At 50.5% G+C, this 18,851-nt stretch overlaps 1 protein-coding gene across 1 annotated transcript in view; it reads right to left on the bottom strand.

Moving 5' to 3' along the window:
- Positions 1-3,541: 3,541 nt before the first annotated feature.
- Positions 3,542-18,851, bottom strand: part of LOC132834009 (E3 ubiquitin-protein ligase CBL-B-B-like) — a gene marked incomplete at its 3' end in the record, with an annotated part of 36,015 nt that continues 20,705 nt past the window's right edge. Inside the window, exons 2-3 of the mRNA XM_060852721.1 lie at positions 5,076-5,222; positions 3,542-3,698 (exon numbers count right to left, since the gene is read on the bottom strand). Of these exons, the coding sequence (XP_060708704.1) occupies positions 3,542-3,698; positions 5,076-5,222 (304 nt within the window). The remainder of the gene's footprint in view (positions 3,699-5,075; positions 5,223-18,851) is intronic.

Raw genomic sequence — 18,851 nt, 5'->3', positions numbered from 1 at the left:
CCTCCCTCCTCCATCTCTCCCCCTCTCCCTCCCTCCCTCCTCCATCTCCCCCCCTCTCCCTCCCTCCCTCCTCCATCTCTCCCCCTCTCCCTCCCTCCTCCATCTCTCCCCCTCTCCCTCCCTCCCTCCTCCATCTCTCCCCCTCTCCCTCCCTCCTCCATCTCCCCCCTCTCCCTCCCTCCCTCCTCCATCTCTCCCCCTCTCCCTCCCTCCCTCCTCCATCTCCCCCCCTCTCCCTCCCTCCCTCCTCCATCTCCCCCCCTCTCCCTCCCTCCCTCCTCCATCTCCCCCCCTCTCCCTCCCTCCCTCCTCCATCTCTCCCCCTCTCCCTCCCTCCCTCCTCCATCTCCCCCCCTCTCCCTCCCTCCCTCCTCCATCTCCCCCCCTCTCCCTCCCTCCCTCCTCCATCTCCCCCCTTTCTCTGCCTCACTCTTCCCTCTTTCTCCTGCTGTGGTCCACCCCTTCTCTTCTTTCTCTCTCACACACTCTCCCTGTCTATCGCTCTTTTCTCCCTCTCCTCCTCTCTCTGCTTGTTCTTTGTCTCTCTCCTCCTCCTTCTCGCTCTCTCTCTCCACCCCCCTTTCCCCACTCTCCAGCTTACTTGATCACTTATTCTCCTCTCTCACCACTCACTCCCTCTCTCACCACTCACTCCCTCTCTCTCCCTCTCTCTCCCTCTCTCTCCTTCACTCAATCCCCACCTTCACCCTGCCCTTCCTGTTATTTTCTATCTATCTATCTATCTATCTATCTATCTATCTATCCATCTATCTATCTATCTCTCAGTCTATCTATCTATCTATCTATCTATCCATCTATCTATCTATCTCTCAGTCTATCTATCTATCTATCTATCCATCTATCTATCTATCTCTCAGTCTATCTATCTATCTATCTATCTATCCATCTATCTATCTATCTCTCAGTCTATCTATCTATCTATCTATCCATCTATCTATCTATCTCTCAGTCTATCTATCTATCTATCTATCTATCCATCTATCTATCTATCTATCTATCTATCTATCTATCTATCTATCTATCTATCCATCTATCTATCTCTATTTTTCTGTACTTTTTAATCTGTCTTTACCTCTCTTTTTCCCTCTTCTCCCTATTTCACGCCATCTTACTGCTCTCCATCTTTCTCCCCCTCGTGCTCTCTCACTCAGTCATTACCTCACTCTCCACTCTCCCTCTTCCCTCCCTCTCTCTCCCATCTCACTCACTCTCCCTCCTTCCCTCCCTCTCTCTCCCCATCTCACTCACTCTCCCTCCTTCCCTCCCTCTCTCTCTCCCCTATCTCACTCACTCTCCCTCCTTCCCTCCCTCTATCTTCCCTATCTCACTCACTCTCCCTCCTTCCCTCCCTCTCTCTCCCCTATCTCACTCACTCTCCTTCCCCCCCTCTCTCTCTCTCCCCTATCTCACTCACTCTCCCTCCTTCCCCCTCTCTCTCTCTCCCCTATCTCACTCACTCTCTCTTGCTCTCTGCCTTGTTATGCTTCTTTCTCTCTTTCTCCACCTTCCTCTACCACTACTCTCTCTCCCTTATTCTATTATGGAGTCCGACAGCACAGACACAGACCCTTCGGCCCATCCAGTCCTTGCTAACTGTGTTCCCAAACTAACCCAGTCCCCCCCTGCCTGCTCCTGGCCCATCTCCCTCCAACCCTTCCCTGTCCATGTCCTTATCCAAATCCCTTTTCAACGTTGTAACTGTCCCCCTCCCCCCCACTTCCTCAGGAAGGTCATCCCACACACGGACCACCCTCTGGGGAAAACTGTTGCCCCTCGTGTCTTTTTTAAATCTCTCTCCTCTCCCCTTAAACCTGTGCCCCCCTGGTCTTCAAATCCCCCCCACCCTGGGGGAATAGACACCCACCATTCACCCTCTCTGTCCCCCTCATGGTTTTATAAACCTCTATAAGGTCACTCCTCAGCCTCCTACGCTCCGGGGAAAACAGCCCCAGCCTGTTCAGCCTTTCGTTATAACTCCCACCCTCCCATTCCCGGCAACATCCTGGGAAATCTCTCCGGAACCCTCTCCAGTTTAATAATATCCTTCCTATAACAGGGTGACCAGAACTGGACACAGTATTCCAGAAGGGACCTCCCCAATGTCCTGTACAACCTCAACATGACGTTCCCAACTCCTACACTCAAAGGGCTGAGCAATGAAGGGGAGGGTGTGAGACCCCTTCGTAACCCCCCTGTCTGTGTGTGACACAAACTCCAAAGGGATTCTGTCCCTGAACCCCTGGGTCCTTCTGTTCTACAGCACTGCCCTGGACACTACCATTAACTGTATAAGCCCCGGCCCTGTGTGTTTTACCAAAACTCAACCCCTCACCTTTATCCAAATTAAACTCCATCTGCCCCTCCTCAGCCCATTGACCCAATTGATCGGGATCCCTCTGTAATCTTAGCTCACCCCCTTCACTGTCCACTGTCCCACCAATGTTGGGGTCGCTCACACACTTACTAACCATGTCTCCGATATTCTCATCCGCATCGTTAATATAAATGACAAACAGCAGTGGGCCCAGCCCCGATCTCTGTGGGACACCCGCTGGTCACAGGCCTCCAGTCTGAAACACAACCCTCCCCCACCACCCTCTGTCTCCTATCGGTCAGCCAGTTTTGTATCTAATTGACTTGCTCTACCTGAATTCCACACTCTCCCTCGATCACACTCTCTCTCCTTTCTCCTCCTCTATCTCCTCTCTCTCTCCTTCACTCTCTCGCTCATTCTCTCCCTTGCTCTTTAGCTCTCTCTCACTCTCTCTCCCCTTCCTCTTCTTTCTTCCCCACTCTCTCTGTCACTCATTCACAACCTCGCTTTCTCCCTCACACTATTCTGTCCCTCAATCCCTCCCCCCTTTCCATCTTCCTGCTCTCCCACCCTCTTTCTAACCCCCTCTCTCACTCACTCTCTCATTTGCTCTTTAGCTCTTTCTTCACTCTGTCCCCCGTGCACTTGCTCAATCTCTCTCTTCCTCCTTTCCCTCTTTCCCTCCTTTTTCTATATCTTTCTATTTCCCTCTTTCCCCCCCCCTCCTCCTCACCGTCTCCCTCTCTCTCTCGCACACTCCCTCATGCTCTCCCCCTCTCATCTGTCCCCCCCCATCTGTCCCTCGCCATCTCTCTACCGGCTCCCATACTCTCTCTCCCTCATTTTCTCTCCCTCTCTCACTCTCTCCCTCTTGCTCTCTCTCTTTCTCCCTCATTTTCTCTCTCTCTCCCCACTCTCTCATTCCCTCTGTCTTTATTCCTCACTATCTCTCTCATTCTCTCTCCCATGCCCTCACGCTCTCTCCCTCGTTCACTCTCCCTTTCCCAGCTCTCTCTATCTCCTCCATGGTCTCGCGATCTCTCTGTCCTCCACTCCTTTCCCCTGTCTCCCACTCTCTCACTCACACATGCTCCCGCGCGCTCTCTCTCATTCTCTCCTACCCCACCCCCCAACAATTCTCCACTCTCTTTCACTCTCACACTCTCTCTCTCTCTCTCTCCCTCTCGGACCTTCCCTCTGGCCTACCTGAAAGAGACGGGTGAAGATGTCAAATTCGAAGACAGAGATGTGGTCGTTGCAGGTGAGATCGATGGTGGATTTCAACGCCATGGATTCCATCCCACTCCCGAACCGATGAACCTTGTACAACTGCTCTCGGAAATACCTCCAGGGAATGACGCTCCTGGGAGGCGGGTTTGGGAGCGGTTCGAGGGTGGAAGGGAGAGGGGGAAGGACAGCGAGAGAGAGAGAGGATTCAGTCACAATGAGGGGAGACACACAGAGACAGGAGACACACAGAGAGGTGGCATGGTGCAGGAAGTGAGAACAGGGAAGAGGGAGCACACACCGGAAAAGAGATGGTGACAATGGGAGGGTCAAGGGAACCAAGTGGATAAGGTTTAGTCTCAAAAGAACAGTTATTGACACGCAAGGGGGCAATTAATTTGGAATCAGCCATCTTTTTAAGATCACAGCAAGATCTTGGCCAGAGAACGCGTCCAATTAGAGGCCACGAATTGTTATGGCTGCAGGGTCCCTTTAACTGTTAAAGGGGCACTGCAATTGCATGTTTAAGTTTGAAGGAAGGGAGGGGACGTTCCAGGGGCTGTTGGAGGCACCTCATCAGGCTCTCAATGCTGACAAGGAAGGGATTCAGCAAGCTAACTGTCTTCGGGAGTGCGTCGCACAACATTCCAATCCTCAGTCCTCATCGCAATAACCCTTGTCCCTGTCCCTGGGAGTGTTTGATGGGGGGACAGTGTAGAGGGAGCTTTACTCTGTATCTAACCCCGTGCTGTCCCTGTCCCTGGGAGTGTTTGATGAGGGGGACAGTGTAGAGGGAGCTTTACTCTGTATCTAACCCCGTGCTGTCCCTGTCTCTGGGAGTGTTTGATGAGGGGGACAGTGTAGAGGGAGCTTTACTCTGTATCTAACCCCATGCTGTCCCTGTCCCTGGGAGTGTTTGATGGGGGGACAGTGTAGAGAGAGCTTTACTCTGTATCTAAAACCCTGTGCTGTCCCTGACCCTGGGAGTGTTTGAAAGGGGGGCAGTGTAGAGGGAGCTTTACTCTGTATCTAACCCCGTGCTGTCCCTGTCCCTGGGAGTGTTTGAAAGGGGGGCAGTGTAGAGGGAGCTTTACTCTGTATCTAACCCCGTGCTGTCCCTGTCCCTGGGTGTGTTTGATGGGGGACAGTATAGAGGGAGCTTTACTCTGTATCTAACCCCGTGCTTTCCCTGTCCTGGGAGTGTTTGATGGGGGACAGTATAGAGGGAGCTTTACTCTGTATCTAACCCCGTGCTGTCCCTGTCCCTGGGAGTGTTTGATGGGGGACAGTGTAGAGGAAGCTTTACTCTATATCTAACCCTGTGCTGTCCCTGTCCCTGGGAGAGTTTGATGAGGGGGACAGTGTAGAGGGAGCTTTACTCTGTATCTAACCCCGTGCTGTCCCTGTCCCTGGGAGTGTTTGATAGGTTCCTGTTTAAATGTGTGAGGTGAGTGCGTGGGTGCCTTTTCCCTCACTGGGCTATTCCAGGCAGGAACAATTCCGTGTCACTCACTCATCTCCGAAGGACCTTTTCCAGAATTCAGCGGCATCCACTTTGGTGATCCTGTAGGAATCTCCCTGGTAGAATCCGTTGGGGAATATTGCTCGCAGGTCGGCCAACATGTGACTGAAGATCAGGGAGAGTTTGACCAAACTGCGCCTGGGGGAGAGGGAGAACGAGAGAGAGAGAGAGAGAGAGAGAGTCACCAGGAGCTGGGAACCAATCAACGTCTGAAGAAATCAGTCCCAAGGTATGTTCGAAAGCTTCCTTGATTCCCTGTCAGGTAGTGCCCTGTCTCTCCTCCCTGCGAGGGACCGTCTGTTATTGGAATGGTAACCGTACGTTCCTACTCTGAGAGACGGAGTTCCCTGAGTGGGGCTCTTAACCCGGCTCCAATCAGGGAATTCTTTCTGACGGGTCTAAATTCTTACACATCAAAACAAACAGGGCTAGTCTATCCAGAATTAAATGAAATATGAAATCAGTTTAAATTTATGAAAAGTACAATTCAATTTTTCACAGCTTTTGCCATCTGGTAGAACTTGCATGAAATATCAGTGTGTAATTATTGAGGTTAGATTCCCTACAGTGTGGAAACAGGCCCTTCAGCCCAACCAATCCATACCGACCCTCCAAAGAGTAGCCCATCCAGAACCCATTCCCCTATCCTACACTTACCTCGGACTAAGGCATCTAGAAATGTACAGCCCTCTGTCCAATTGCCCCTCTCTCTACACCCTTACCAATTTCTATCCAACCCAGGTTGGTTCAGGATTGTCAACACCATCAGATATAAATTTAATCGGCTTTCAAACCCTCAGTCATAGAGATGTACAGCACGGAAACAGGCCCTTCGGCCCATGCTGACCCAGATATCCCAACCGAATCTAGTCCCACCTGCCAGCACCCGGCCCATATCCCTCCAAACCCTTCCTATTCATATACCCATCCAGATGCCTTTTAAATGCTGTCATTGTACCAGCCTCCACCACTTCCTCTGGCAGCTCATTCCATACACGTACCACCCTCTGCATGAAAACGTTGTCCCTTAGGTCTCTTTTATATCTTTCCCCTCTCACCTTAAACCTATGCCCCTCTAGTTCTGGACTCCCCCACCCAGGGAAAAGACCTTGTCTATTTACCCTATCCATGTCCCTCATGATTTTATAAACCTCTATAAGGTCACCCCTCAGCCTCCGACGCTCCAGGGAAAACAGCCCCAGCCTGTTCAGCCTCTCCCTGTAGCTCAGATCCTCCAACCCTGGCAACATCCTTGTCAATCTTTTCTGAACCCTTTCAAGTTTCACAACATCTTTCCGATAGGAAGGAGACCAGAATTGCACGCAATGTTCCAACAGTGGCCTAACCAATGTCCTGTACAGCCGCAACATGACCTCCCAACTCCTGTACTCAATACTCTGACCAATAAAGGAAAGCATACCAAACGCCGCCTTCACTATCCTATCTACCTGTGACTCCACTTTCAAGGAGCTATGAACCTGCACTCCAAGGTCTCTTTGATCAGAAACATCTTATCCATGTCCATTCCATCCAGACCCCTCTGTCTTCCTGCACATTCCTTTCCCTTCCAAATATTTAACAGACCCACCATCTTTTCATTTGCTTTATTATTGGCACAATGGGAGGATAGTTAATTGGGGAAAAGGAAACTATGATGCTATCAGGCTTGAGTTGGGAAGCATGGATTGGGAGCAATTGTTCCATGGAAAGGGCACTATAGACACGTGGAGACTGTTTAAGGAACAGTTGTTGTGAGTGATGAATAAATATGTGCCTCTGAGACAGGCAAGAAGTGGTAAGATAATGGAACCTTGGATGACGAGAGCGGTGGAGCTTCTTGTCAAAAGGAAAAAGGTAGCTTACATAAAGTGGAGGAAGCTAGGATCAAGCTCAGCTCTACAGGATTACAGGCAGGCGAGGAAGGAGCTCAAAAATGGTCTGAGGAGAGCCAGGCATGGCAGAACGGATTAGGGAGAACACAAAGGCATTTTACTCTTACATGAAGAATAAGAGAATGGTCAAAGAAAGAGTAGGGCCGATCAGGGATAGCATAGGGAACTTGTGTGTGGATCTGCAGAGGTAGGAGAAGCCCTAACTGAGTTTTTAACTTCTGTCTTTACGAAAGAAACGAACTTTGTAGTGAATGATACCTTTGAAGAGCAGGTGTGCATGCTGGAATGGATAGATTGAGGAAGCTGATGTGCTGAAGATTTTGTCAAACATTAAGATTGACAAGTCGCCAGGCCCAGACCAGATTTGTCCTCGGCTGCTTTGGGAAATGAGAAATGTGATTGCTTCGCCACTTGCAAAGATCTTTGCATCTTCGCTCTCCACAGGAGTCGTACCTGAGGACTGGAGAGAGGCAAATGTAATTCCTCTCTTCAAGAAAGGAAATAGGGAAATCCCCAGCAATTATAGACCAGTAAGTCTCACGTCTGTCGTCTGCAAGGTGTTAGAAAAGATTCTGAGGGATAGGATTTATGACCATCTGGAAGAGCATGGCTTGATTAAATGCAGTCAACACGGCTTTGTGAGGGGCAGGTCATGCCTCACAAACATTACTGAGTTCTTTGAGGATGTGACTAGAAAAGTTGATGAGGGTCGAGCTGTGGATGTGGTGTATATGGACATCAGCAAGGCATTTGATAAGGTTCCCCATGGTAGGCTCATTCAGAAGGTCAGGAGGAATGGGATTCATGGGAACTTAGCTGTCTGGATACAGAATTGGCTGGCCAACAGAAGACAGCGAGTGGTAGTAGAAGGAAAATATTCTGCCTGGAAGTCAGTGATGAGTGGTGTTCCACAGGGCTCTGTCCTGGGGCCTCTACAGTTTGTAATTTTTATTAATGACTTGGATGAGGGGATTGAAGGATGGGTCAGCAAGTTTGCAGACGACACAAAGGTTAGAGGTGTCGTTGACAGTATAGAGGGCTGTTGTAGGCTGCAGCGGGACATTGACAGGATGCAGAGATAGGCTGAGAGGTGGCAGATGGAGTTCAACCCGGATAAATGTGAGGTGATGCATTTTGGAAGGTCGAATGTGAAAGCTGAGTACAGGATTAAGGATAGGATTGTTGGCAGTGTGGAGGAACAGAGGGATCTTGGGGTGCAGGTACATAGATCCCTTAAAATGGCCACCCAAGTGGACAGGGTTGTTAAGAAAGCATATGGTGGTTTGGCTTTCATTAACGGGGGATTGAGTTTAAGAGTCGTGAGATCTTGTTGCAGCTCTGTAAAACTTTGGTTAGACCGCACTTGGAATACTGCATCCACTTCTGGGTCACCCTATTATAGGAAAGATGTGGGTACTTTGGAGAGGGTTCAGAGGAGGTTTACCAGGATGCTGCCTGGACTGGAGGGCTTATCTTATGAAGAGAGGTTGACTGAGCTCGGACTTTTTTCATTGGCGAAAAGGAGGAGGAGAGGGGACCTAATTGAGGTATACAAGATAATGAGAGGCATAGATAGAGTCGATAGCCAGAGACTATTTCCCAGGGCGGAAATGGCTAACACGAGGGGTCATAGTTTTAAGCTGGTTGGAGGAAAGTATCGAGGGGATGTCAGAGGCGGGATCTTTACACAGAGAGTTGTGAGAGCATGGAATGCATTGCCAGCAGCAGTTGTGGAAGCGAGGTCATTGGGGACATTTAAGAGACTGCTGGACATGCATATGGTCACAGAAATGTGAGGGTGCATTCATGAGGATCAGTGGTCAGCACAACATCGTGGGCTGAAGGGCCTGGTCCATGCTATACTGTTCTATGTTCTATGTTCTATCCATGTTCTATTGTCACCTGACCCAAGATACCGTGGAAAAAGCTTCCATTGAACGCTAACCAGACAAATAATACCTGACATCTGTCTTTAAGTCAGTCACACACACCACAGCCCAGTGTGGCAACTAGAACATTGAACACAGAACATTCCAGCGCAGTACAGCCCCTCCAGCCCTCCATGTTACACATGTGGGCGGCACGGTGGCACAGTGGTTAGCACTGCTGCCCCACGGCCCCAGAGACCCGGGTTCAATTCCCACCTCAGGCGACTGACTGTGTGGAGTTTGCACGTTCTCCCCGTGTCTGCGTGGGTTTCCTCCGGGTGCTCCGGTTTCCTCCCACAGTCCAAAGATGTGCAGGTTAGGGTGGATTGGCCATGGGAAATTGTCCCACAGTGCCCAGGGATGTGCAGGTTAGGGTGAATTGGCCATGGGAAATTGTCCCATAGTGCCCAGGGATGTGCAGGTTAGGGTGAATTGGCCATGGGAAATTGTCCCATAGTGCCCAGGGATGTGCAGGTTAGGTGAATTGCTAAATTGCCCGTAGTGTTAGGTAAAGGGGTAAATGTAGGGAAATGGGTCTGGGTGGGTTGCTCTTCGGAGGGTCGGTGTGGACTTGTTGGGCCGAAGGGCCTGTTTCCACACTGTAAGTAATCTAACCTACACTATTCCATTCTCATCCATATGCCTATCCAATGATCATTTAAACACCCTTAAAGTTGGCAAGTCTACTCCTGTTGCAGGCAGTGTGTTCCACACCCCTCCTACTCTCTGAGTGAAGAAACTACCTCTGATATCTGTCCTATATCTATCACCCCTCAATTTGAAGCAATGACCTCTCTCGTGCTAGCCATCACCATCCGAGGCTCTGCCCAGGGCTATCAGAAATCACAGAGAGTCATAAACAGAGCCTGGTCCGTCACACAAACCAGCCTTCCATCCATGGACTCTGTCTACACACCCCGCTGCCTTGTTATAGCAGCCAACATCACCAAAGACCCCCTCCTAACCAGGTTACACTCTCTCCCTTCAGACAGGAGATACAGAAGTTCGAAAACAGATTCAAGGACAGCTTCTTCTCTGCTGTTAAACAGATTTCATGGAGTCACAGAGATGTACAGCACGGAAACAGACCCTTCGGTCCAACCCGTCCATGCTGACCCAGATATCCCACCCCAATCTAGTCCCACCTGCCAGCACCCAGCCCATATCCCTCCAAACCCTTCCTATTCATATACCCATCCAAATGCCTCTTAAATATTATCATTGTACCAGCCTCCACCACTTCCTCTGGCAGCTCATTCCATACACGTACCACCCTCTGGGTGAAAAAGTTGCCCCTTAGGTCTCTTTTATATCTTTCCCCTCTCACCCTAAACCTATGCCCCTCTAGTTCTGGACTCCCCCACCCCAGGGAAAAGACTTTGCCTATTTACCCTATCCATGCTCCTCATGATTTTATGAACCTCTATAAGGTCACCCCTCAGCCTCCGACGCTCCAGGAAAAACAGCCCCAGCCTGTTCAGCCTCTCCCTGTAGCTCAGATCCTCCAACCCTGGCAACATCCTTGTAAATCTTTTCTGAACCCTTTCAAGTTTCACAACATCTTTCCGATAGGAAGGAGACCAGAATTACACCCAATATTCCAACAGTGGCCTAACCAATGTCCTGTACAGCCGCAACATGACCTCCCAACTCCTGTACTCAATACTCTGACCAATAAAGGAAAGCATACCAAATGCTGCCTTCACTATCCTATCTACCTGTGACTCCACTTTCAAGGAGCTATGAACCTGCACTCCAAGGTCTCTTTGTTCAGCAACACTCCCTAGGACCTTACCATTAAGTGGATAAGTCCTGCTAAGATTTGATCTCTCTCTCTGCACCTTCTGTCACTGTAACACGATTCGGTTCCATTAACATGATGTATTTGTGGAAGGTATAATTTGCCCTGGTTAGCAGACAAAACAATACTTTCCATTGTATCTCGGTTCAAGCTACAACAATAAATCAAATCATTCTTTGTCAAAGGGACAATAATCCCGGCCTCTCCCGTCTCTCCACATGAAGTAAAGATTCTCATCTGTGGCTCATGTCTGTCAGCAAAAATCCTCAGCACGTTCTTCAAGATGTGAAGGCGAGATTTCGCAAAGACAGGCCGGTGGGCAGAGTGGATGGAGTTGCCGTATCAGTAAGGAATGAGGTTAAATCAATAATAAGAAACTAAGCAGAGTCAGATGGTATATTTACCGCTAATGGAGTCAGGTGTTACTAGGGGACATAGCTTTAAATTAAGGGGTGGTAGGTATAGGACAGATGTTAGGGGTAGATTCTTCACACAGCGGGTTGTGAGTTCATGGAATGCCCTGCCCGTATCAGTGGTGAACTCTCCTTCTTTATGGTCATTTAAGCGGGCACTGGATAGGCATTTGGAAGTTATTGGGCTAGTATAGGTTAGGTAGGATTCGGTCGGCGCAACATCGAGGGCCGAAGGGCCTGTACTGCGCTGTATCCTTCTATGTTCTATGTACAGAATCTGTGGGGGTCCAACTGAGGAAACTCAAAGGTAAAAACCTAAATCAGAGATACGTACAGGCTTCCAAACAGTTGTCAGAAGCTGGGTCGCGAGATACATCAGGAGATGTATAGGAAAGACAAATTTACAGTGACCGCGGGGGATTTTAATATACAAACTGGTGGTGGATTGCAAGGAAAGGAATTTGTGGAATGGCTCCGAGATGGCTTTATGGAGCAGCTCATGGTGGGGCCCACTCAGGAACATGCAATTCTGGATTCAGGGATGTGCAATGAGACAGACTTGGTGAGGGAGCTTAAGGTGAAGGAATCCTGAGGAGGCAGTGATCATAAAATGACCGAATTCGCTCCACAATTAGAGGGGGAGAAGGTAGAATCTGAGGGAACATTAATACAGGCAACTGCAGAGACAGGAGGGAGGAGCTGGTGAGAATGGACTGGGAGTGGGGCCTAACAGGAAAGGGAGTGGAACAGCAGTGGCAGGGGTTTCTGGGAGTAACTCAGGAGACACAGCAGGGATTCATCCCGAGGGAAAAGAAGCAAGGTACAGGGAGGATGAGGAAACCATGGCTGATCAGGGAAGTCAGGGGTAGCATCAAAACAAAAGGAAAAGAATATAATGTGGGGAAGGGCAGTGGGAAACCTGAGAATTGGGAAGCTTACAAAAACCAACAGTTTTACAAGGATGTTGCCAGAGGATCTGAGCTACAGGGAGAGACTGAACAGACTGGGGCTGTTTTCCCTGGAGCGTCGGAGGCTGAGGGGTGACCTTATAGAGGTTTATAAAATCATGAGGGGCATAGATAGGGTAAATAGACAAGATCTCTTCCCTGGGGTGGGGGGAGTCCAGAACTAGAGGGGCATAGGTTTAGGGTGAGAGGGGAAAGGTATAAAAGAGACATAAGGGGTAACGTTTCACCCAGAGGGTGGTACGTGTACGGAATGAGCTGCCAGAGGAAGTGGTGGAGGCTGGTACAATGACAGCATTTAAAAGGCATCTGGATGGGTATATGAATAGGAAGGGTTTGGAGGGATATGGGCCGGGTGTTGGCAGGTGGGACTGGATTGGGTTGGGAAAGGTCTGTTTCCGTGCTGTACTTCTCTATGACTCTACGAGAGGGTACCGAGAAAAGAAATAAACAGGACGAAGATTAAATTTGTGGGTAAGCGAACCAGTAATATAAAGGACGACTGTAAGTATTTTTTTTAGATGCATAAAGGGCAAAAGAGAGGCATAAGTGGGCATTGGGCTGCTAGGAACTGACACTGGGGAGATAGTAGTGGGGAACGAGCAAATGGCTGAGGAACTGAATAATGACCTCGTGTCAGTCTTCATGATGGGAGACACGAGGAACTGAGGGCTTTCTGGTTCAGTTTGCAGATGACACAGAGATAGGTCGAGGGACAGTCAGCAACGAGCAGGCAGGGAGGCCGCACAAGGTCAGGAGAGTGGGCACAGGAGTCGGCGCAACACCGAGGGCCGGAGGGCCTGTACTGCGCTGTAATGTTCTACGTTCTAAGTGGGCGATGGAGTGCAACGTGAGGAAGTGTGAGGTAGGAAGGATAGAGGCATGGACTGTTTTCGAAATGGGGAGAAAATTCAGAAGTCTGAAGTGCACAGAGATTTGGGAGTTCTAGCCCAGGATTCTCCCGAGGTAAACTTTCAGGTTGAGTCAGTAGTTAGGAAGGCACATGTAACGGTGACAGTTATTTTGCAAGGACTTGAATATAAAAGCTGGGCTGACCCTCTGAGGGTCTATAAGGATCTGGGTCAGACCACATTCGGAATATTGTGTGCAGTGTTTGGGCCCCATATCTCAGGAAGGATAGACTGGTCCTTGGAGTGGGGTCCAGGGGGTGTTCACGAGAATGGTCCCAGGAATGGAAAGCGTAACACGTGAGGAATGTTTGAGGGCTCTGGGTCAATACTCGATGGAGTTGAGAAGGATGAGGGAGGATCTAATTGTAGTTTACAGAATACCGTACGGCCTGGACAGAGGGGATATCAGGGAGATGTTCCCATCGGCCGGAGAGACTGGGATCCGAGGGCACAGCCTCAGGGTAAAGGGAAGACCCTTTAGAACAGAGATAAGGAGAGACTTCTTCAGCCAGAGGGTGGGGATCTGTGGGATTCACTCCAACAGAAGGCTGGGGGGGGGCCGGGTCACTGAGTATATTTAACACGGAGATAGATAGGCTTTTGTGTGTCAAAGGGATCAAGGGTTATGGGGAGGAAGCGGGAGAATGGGGTTGATAAACATCTCAGCCATGATTGAACAGAGGAGCAGGCTCAATGGGCCGAATGGCCTAATTCCTGCTCCTCTGTTTTCTGGTCTTATTGCTGACGCTCTCAGTGACTCATCACCCAATGAGTTTTCACTTTGACAGCTTAATCTTGTCAGCGTTTTATCTCTGCAATCCACTCCAGCCCCGATTGAGAAACTAAACGTTTCCTTTCTCTCTGCTCACCCTTATCACTGTAAATCTCCACCACCTCTTACCCTGTTCCTTTTAGACCATAGAACAGCACAGCGTAAGATCAGGCCCTTCGGCCCATCAGGCTGTGCCGAACATGATGCTGCATTAAACTAATCCCCTTCTGCCTGCCCTTGGTCCATACCCCTCCCTTCCTTGTATATCCATGTGTTTATCTAAAAGCACCTTAAATGCCCCTGCCTCCACCTCTCCCCCAGCAGCATGTTCCACACTCCTACCCCTCTCTAGGTAAAAAAACCTATCCCTCACATCCCCTTTGAACTTTCCCCTCTCACCTTAAATGTTTTCCCCCTCGTTCAACTCAGGGATAAGGATTCTAACTGTCAAACCCAGTCTCATAATGTCATAGGCTTCTATCAAGTCTCCCCTCAGCCTCCAGGGAAAACCGCCTGAGTTTTTCCAGCCTCTCCTGATAGCTCCTGCCCTCTAATCCCGGCAGCATCCTGGCAAACCCCTTCTGCACCCTCTCCCAAGCCTCCCCATCCTTCCCGGAACGTGGCGACCAGAACTGAACCCAGTTCTCTCAGTGCGGCCTAACTGAAATCTGATAAAGCTGCAGCCTGACTCAGGTACTCAGTTACCCGAGCAATAAAGGGCAAGTACGCTATACAGCTTCTACCCCACCCTCTCTACTTAGTGTGGTCACTTTCAGGGAGAGATGGACTTGAACCCCAAGATGCCTCTGTGCATCAACGCTGATCAGAGTCCTGCCATTCACCGTGTACTTTCCCTTAAAATATTACCTCCCATTTTGACAATGGTAAGGTCCTGGGGAATGTTGCTGAACAAAGAGACCTTGGAGTGCAGGTTCATAGCTCCTTGAAAGTGGAGTCGCAGGTAGATAGGATAGTGAAGGCAGCGTTTGGTATGCTTTCCTTTATTGGTCAGAGTATTGAGTACAGGAGTTGGGAGGTCATGTTGCGGCTGTACAGGACATGGGTTAGGCCACTGTTGGAATATTGTGTGCAATTCTGGTCTCCTTCCTATCGGAAAGATGTTGTGAAACTTGAAAGGGTCAGAAAAGATTTACAAGGATATTGCCAGGGTTGGAGGATCTGAGCTACAGTGAGAGGCTGAACAGGCTGGGGGTGTTTTCCCTGGAGCGTTGGAGGCTGAGGGGTGACCTTATAGAGGTTTATAAAATCATGAGGAGCATGGATAGGGCAAATAGACAAGGTCTCTTCCCCCTGGGGTGGGGGAGTCCAGAACTAGAGGGGCATAGGTTTAGGGTGAGAGGGGAAAGATATAAAATGGGCAACATTTTCACGCTGAGCGTGGTACATGTATGGAATGAGCTGCCAGAGGAAGTGGTGGAGGCTGGTACAATGACAGCATTTAAGAGGCATTTGGATGGGTATATGAATAGGAAGGGTTTGAAGGGATGTGGGCCGGGTGCTGGCAGGTGGGACGAGATTGGGTTAGGAATATCTGGTCGGCATGGACGGGTTGGACCGAAGGGTCTGTCCCATGCTGTATCTCTATGAAATGTTGCTGTTGTACCTGCCTCACCCACATTCTCTGGCAGCCCGTTCCCATCCACCCACCGCTCTCTGTGTGAAGGAGTTGCCCCCCTAAGTCCCTTTTGAAATCTTTCCCCTCTCACCCTAAACCTGTACCCTCTAGTTTCCAATTCCTCATGACGAGGGAAAAGATGGTCTGCATTCACCCTATCAATGCCCCTCATGGTTTTGTGCATCTCAATCAGGTCACTCCATCATTCTCCTACGGGATAAAGTCCTATCCTGGCCAACCTCTCCCTGTAACTCAGGCCTGCTGGTCCGGGCAACATTCTGGTAAAGTTTCTCCCCCCTCTCTCTGGTTTAACTCTGCCTTTCCTGTAACAGGGTGACTAAACTGGTACACTATACTCCAAGAGTGGCCTCACCAACACCATATACAACTGGAACATAACCTCCCACAGTGCCTCATCCCAACGAAGGCCCACATCTGAAATTCCCTCCTCACCGCCCTGTCTACCTGTGACACCAACAACAACGAAATAAATATCCTCCCTCCCAGAACCTTCACTTATACTCTCTCTTTCCCTCTCTCTCTCTCTCTCCCTTAGTTCCAGTCTCTCTCTCCCCCCTTCTCTCTCTCCCTCTCTCTCTCCTTCTCTGTCTCTCCCTCTCTCTGTCTCTCTCTCTGTTTCAATCTCTCTCTCTCCCTCCTCTCTCTCTCCCTCCCCCACTGTCTCTCTCTCTCTCTCTCTGTCTCTCTTCCCCTCTCTCTCTGTCTCTGTCTCTCTCTCCTTCTCCTCCCTTCCCCTCCCTTCTCTCTCTCCCTCTTTCTGTCTCTCCCCCTCTCTACCCCGCTCTCTGCCTCCCCCCCCTCTCTGTGTCTCTCTCCCTCTCTCTCTCCCCCTTCTCCTCCCTCCCCCTCCCTTCTCTCTCTCTCTCCCTCCCTCTCTCTGTCTCTCTCCCCCTCTCTACCCACCTCTCTCCCTGACCCCTCCTCTCTGTCTCTCTCCCTCTCTCTCTCTGTCTCTCTCTCCCCCCTTCTCCTCCCACCCCCTCTCTCTCTCTCTCCATCTCTCTGTCTCTCTCCCCTTCTCCTCCCTTCCCCTCCCTTCTCTCTCTCGCTCTCCCTCTCTCTGTCTCTCTCCCCCCTCTACCCACCTCTCTCTCCCTTCCCCCTCCTCTCTGTCTCTCTCTCTCCTTCTCTCTGTCTCTCTCTTCTCTTCTCCTCCCTCCCCTTCCTTCTCTCTCTCCCTCTCTCTGTCTCTCTCTCTCCCCTTCTCCTCCCTCCACCCCCTCCTTCTCTCTCTCTCTCTTTCTCTCTCTCTCTCCCCCTCCCCTTCTCCTCCCTCCCCCTCTCTCTCTCTCCCTCTCTCTGTCTCTCTCTTCTCTTCTCCTCCCTCCCCCTCCCTCTCTCTCTGTCTCTCTCCCCTTCTCCTCCCTCCCCCCGCCTCTCTCTCTCTCTCTCTCCCTCTCTGTCTCTCTCCCCCTCTCTACCCCCTGTCTCTCCGTCCCCCTCCTCTCTGTCTCTCTCCCTCTCTCTGTCTCTCTCTCTTCCCTTCTCCTCCCTCCCCCTCCCTTCTCTCTCTCTCTCCCTCTCTACCCCACCTCTCTCTCCCTCCCCCCTCCTCTCTGTCTGTCTGTCTGTCTCTCTCTCTCTCTCTCTCTCCCCCACCTGACACGTTCCCACCTTCCCAATAATGTGGGACACACAACTGGACCCAATCCCCCAGCGAAGCTTGAACTAGACTCCTGTCATCTGTCCCCCTCCTGTGCTCCTGACCTCTTCCTGGTACCGACTGCTGACGAGACTTAACCCTTTATACTCCACAGTCTCCCCGAAAGTGGAGGGACCAAGGGACAGAGTAGGTGTCCCCAGGGAGATACCGGAAAGGACAGAGTCGGGCCACTTTGAAATTAGCTCCAATTCTGAGTGAGAATGTTCCCTCAGGCCTTGGGTGAGATTAAATTCCAAACCAGGTGTGTAGGAGGAGACATCTCTCACCCTCAAACAACTCACCGTGAAAAATGGCAGCTCCAATAATTATCCATTAAATATCCCAATAGTTAAATGGGGTCATTAAGGTGTTGCCGAATTTAATGAGCTACCAGAAAGGACCTTCCCTACACTTCTGGGACTTGTTATGAGCACATTCCAATGAGATTTCTCAGGACGTTGCCGGGAATGGGAGGGTTGGAGTTATAACAAAAGGCTGGATAGGCTGGGACTGTTTTCCCCGGAGCGTCGGAGGCTGAGGGGTGACCTTATGGAGGTTTATAAAACCATGTGGGACATGGATAGAGTGAATGGTGGGTGTCTTTACCCCAGGGTGGGGGAGTTTAAGACAAGGGGGCACATTTTCAAGGGACATAAACCTGACAACAGCAGGGAAGAAGCTGTTCTTCAATCTGTTAGTACGTGTTTGTAAACTTTGACATCCCAGTCCAGTGGGAGACAGTGGGAGAGAGTGTCACTGGGGTGGGAGGGGTAGGGGTAATGAGAAAATCTACTTTTTTATTAAATGACTCATTGAAACAAAAGATAATCACATTGTGGGGGGTGGGCATGGTGGGGGATGAAGGAGGGGGTGAGCTGTTCCTTTACAGAGTGGGATCCCGACATTCACTGAAGGGGAGGGGGCCTGAAGAGGGATGGGGGGATACCGTGGAAGGAGTGAGAGATCGCTGGTTGGGAGCGGGCATGGGATTCCAGGAGCAGGACAGTGGGAAAGGGAAGAGTTGAGGAATACTCCCTCTAAACTGTCCCCCCAATCAAACACTCCCAGGACAGGGACAGCACGGGGTTAGATACAGAGTAAAGCTCCCTCTACACTGTCCCCCCCATCAAACAGTCCCAGGACAGGGACAGCACGGGGTTAGATACAGGGTAAAGCTCCCTCTGCACTGTCCCCCCATCAAACACCCCCAGGGACAGGGACAGCACGGGTTTAGATACAGAGTAAAGCTCCCTCTATACTGTCCCCCCATCAAACACTCCCAGGACAGGGACAGCACGGGGTTAGATACAGAGTAAAGCTCTCTCTACACTGTCCCACCCCATCAAACACTCCCAGGGACAGGGACAGCACGGGGTTAGATACAGAGTAAAGCTCCCTCTACACTGTCCCCCCATCAAACAATCCTAGGGACAGGGACAGCATGGGGTTAGATATAGAGTAAAGCTCCTTCTACACCGTCCCAACATCAAACACTCCCAGGGACAGGGACAGCACGGGGTTAGATACAGAGTGAAGCTCCCTCTACACTGTCCCCCCATCAAACACTCCCAGGGACAGGGCCAGCACAGGGTTAGATACAGAGTAAAGCTCCCTCAAACTGTTCCCCCCATCAAACACTCCCAGGGACAGGGCCAGCACAGGGTTAGATACAGAGTAAAGCTCCCCCTACACTGTCCCCCATTAAACACTCCCAGGGACAGGGACAGCACGGGGTTAGATACAGAGTAAAGCTCCCTCTACACTGTCCCCCCAATCAAACACTCCC

This window comes from Hemiscyllium ocellatum, chromosome 38, assembly GCF_020745735.1.
Source record: "Hemiscyllium ocellatum isolate sHemOce1 chromosome 38, sHemOce1.pat.X.cur, whole genome shotgun sequence".
Taxonomy (NCBI): domain Eukaryota; kingdom Metazoa; phylum Chordata; class Chondrichthyes; order Orectolobiformes; family Hemiscylliidae; genus Hemiscyllium; species Hemiscyllium ocellatum.
Note: the sequence above shows the minus strand (reverse complement) of the source record. Positions and strands in the feature narration are given on the sequence as shown.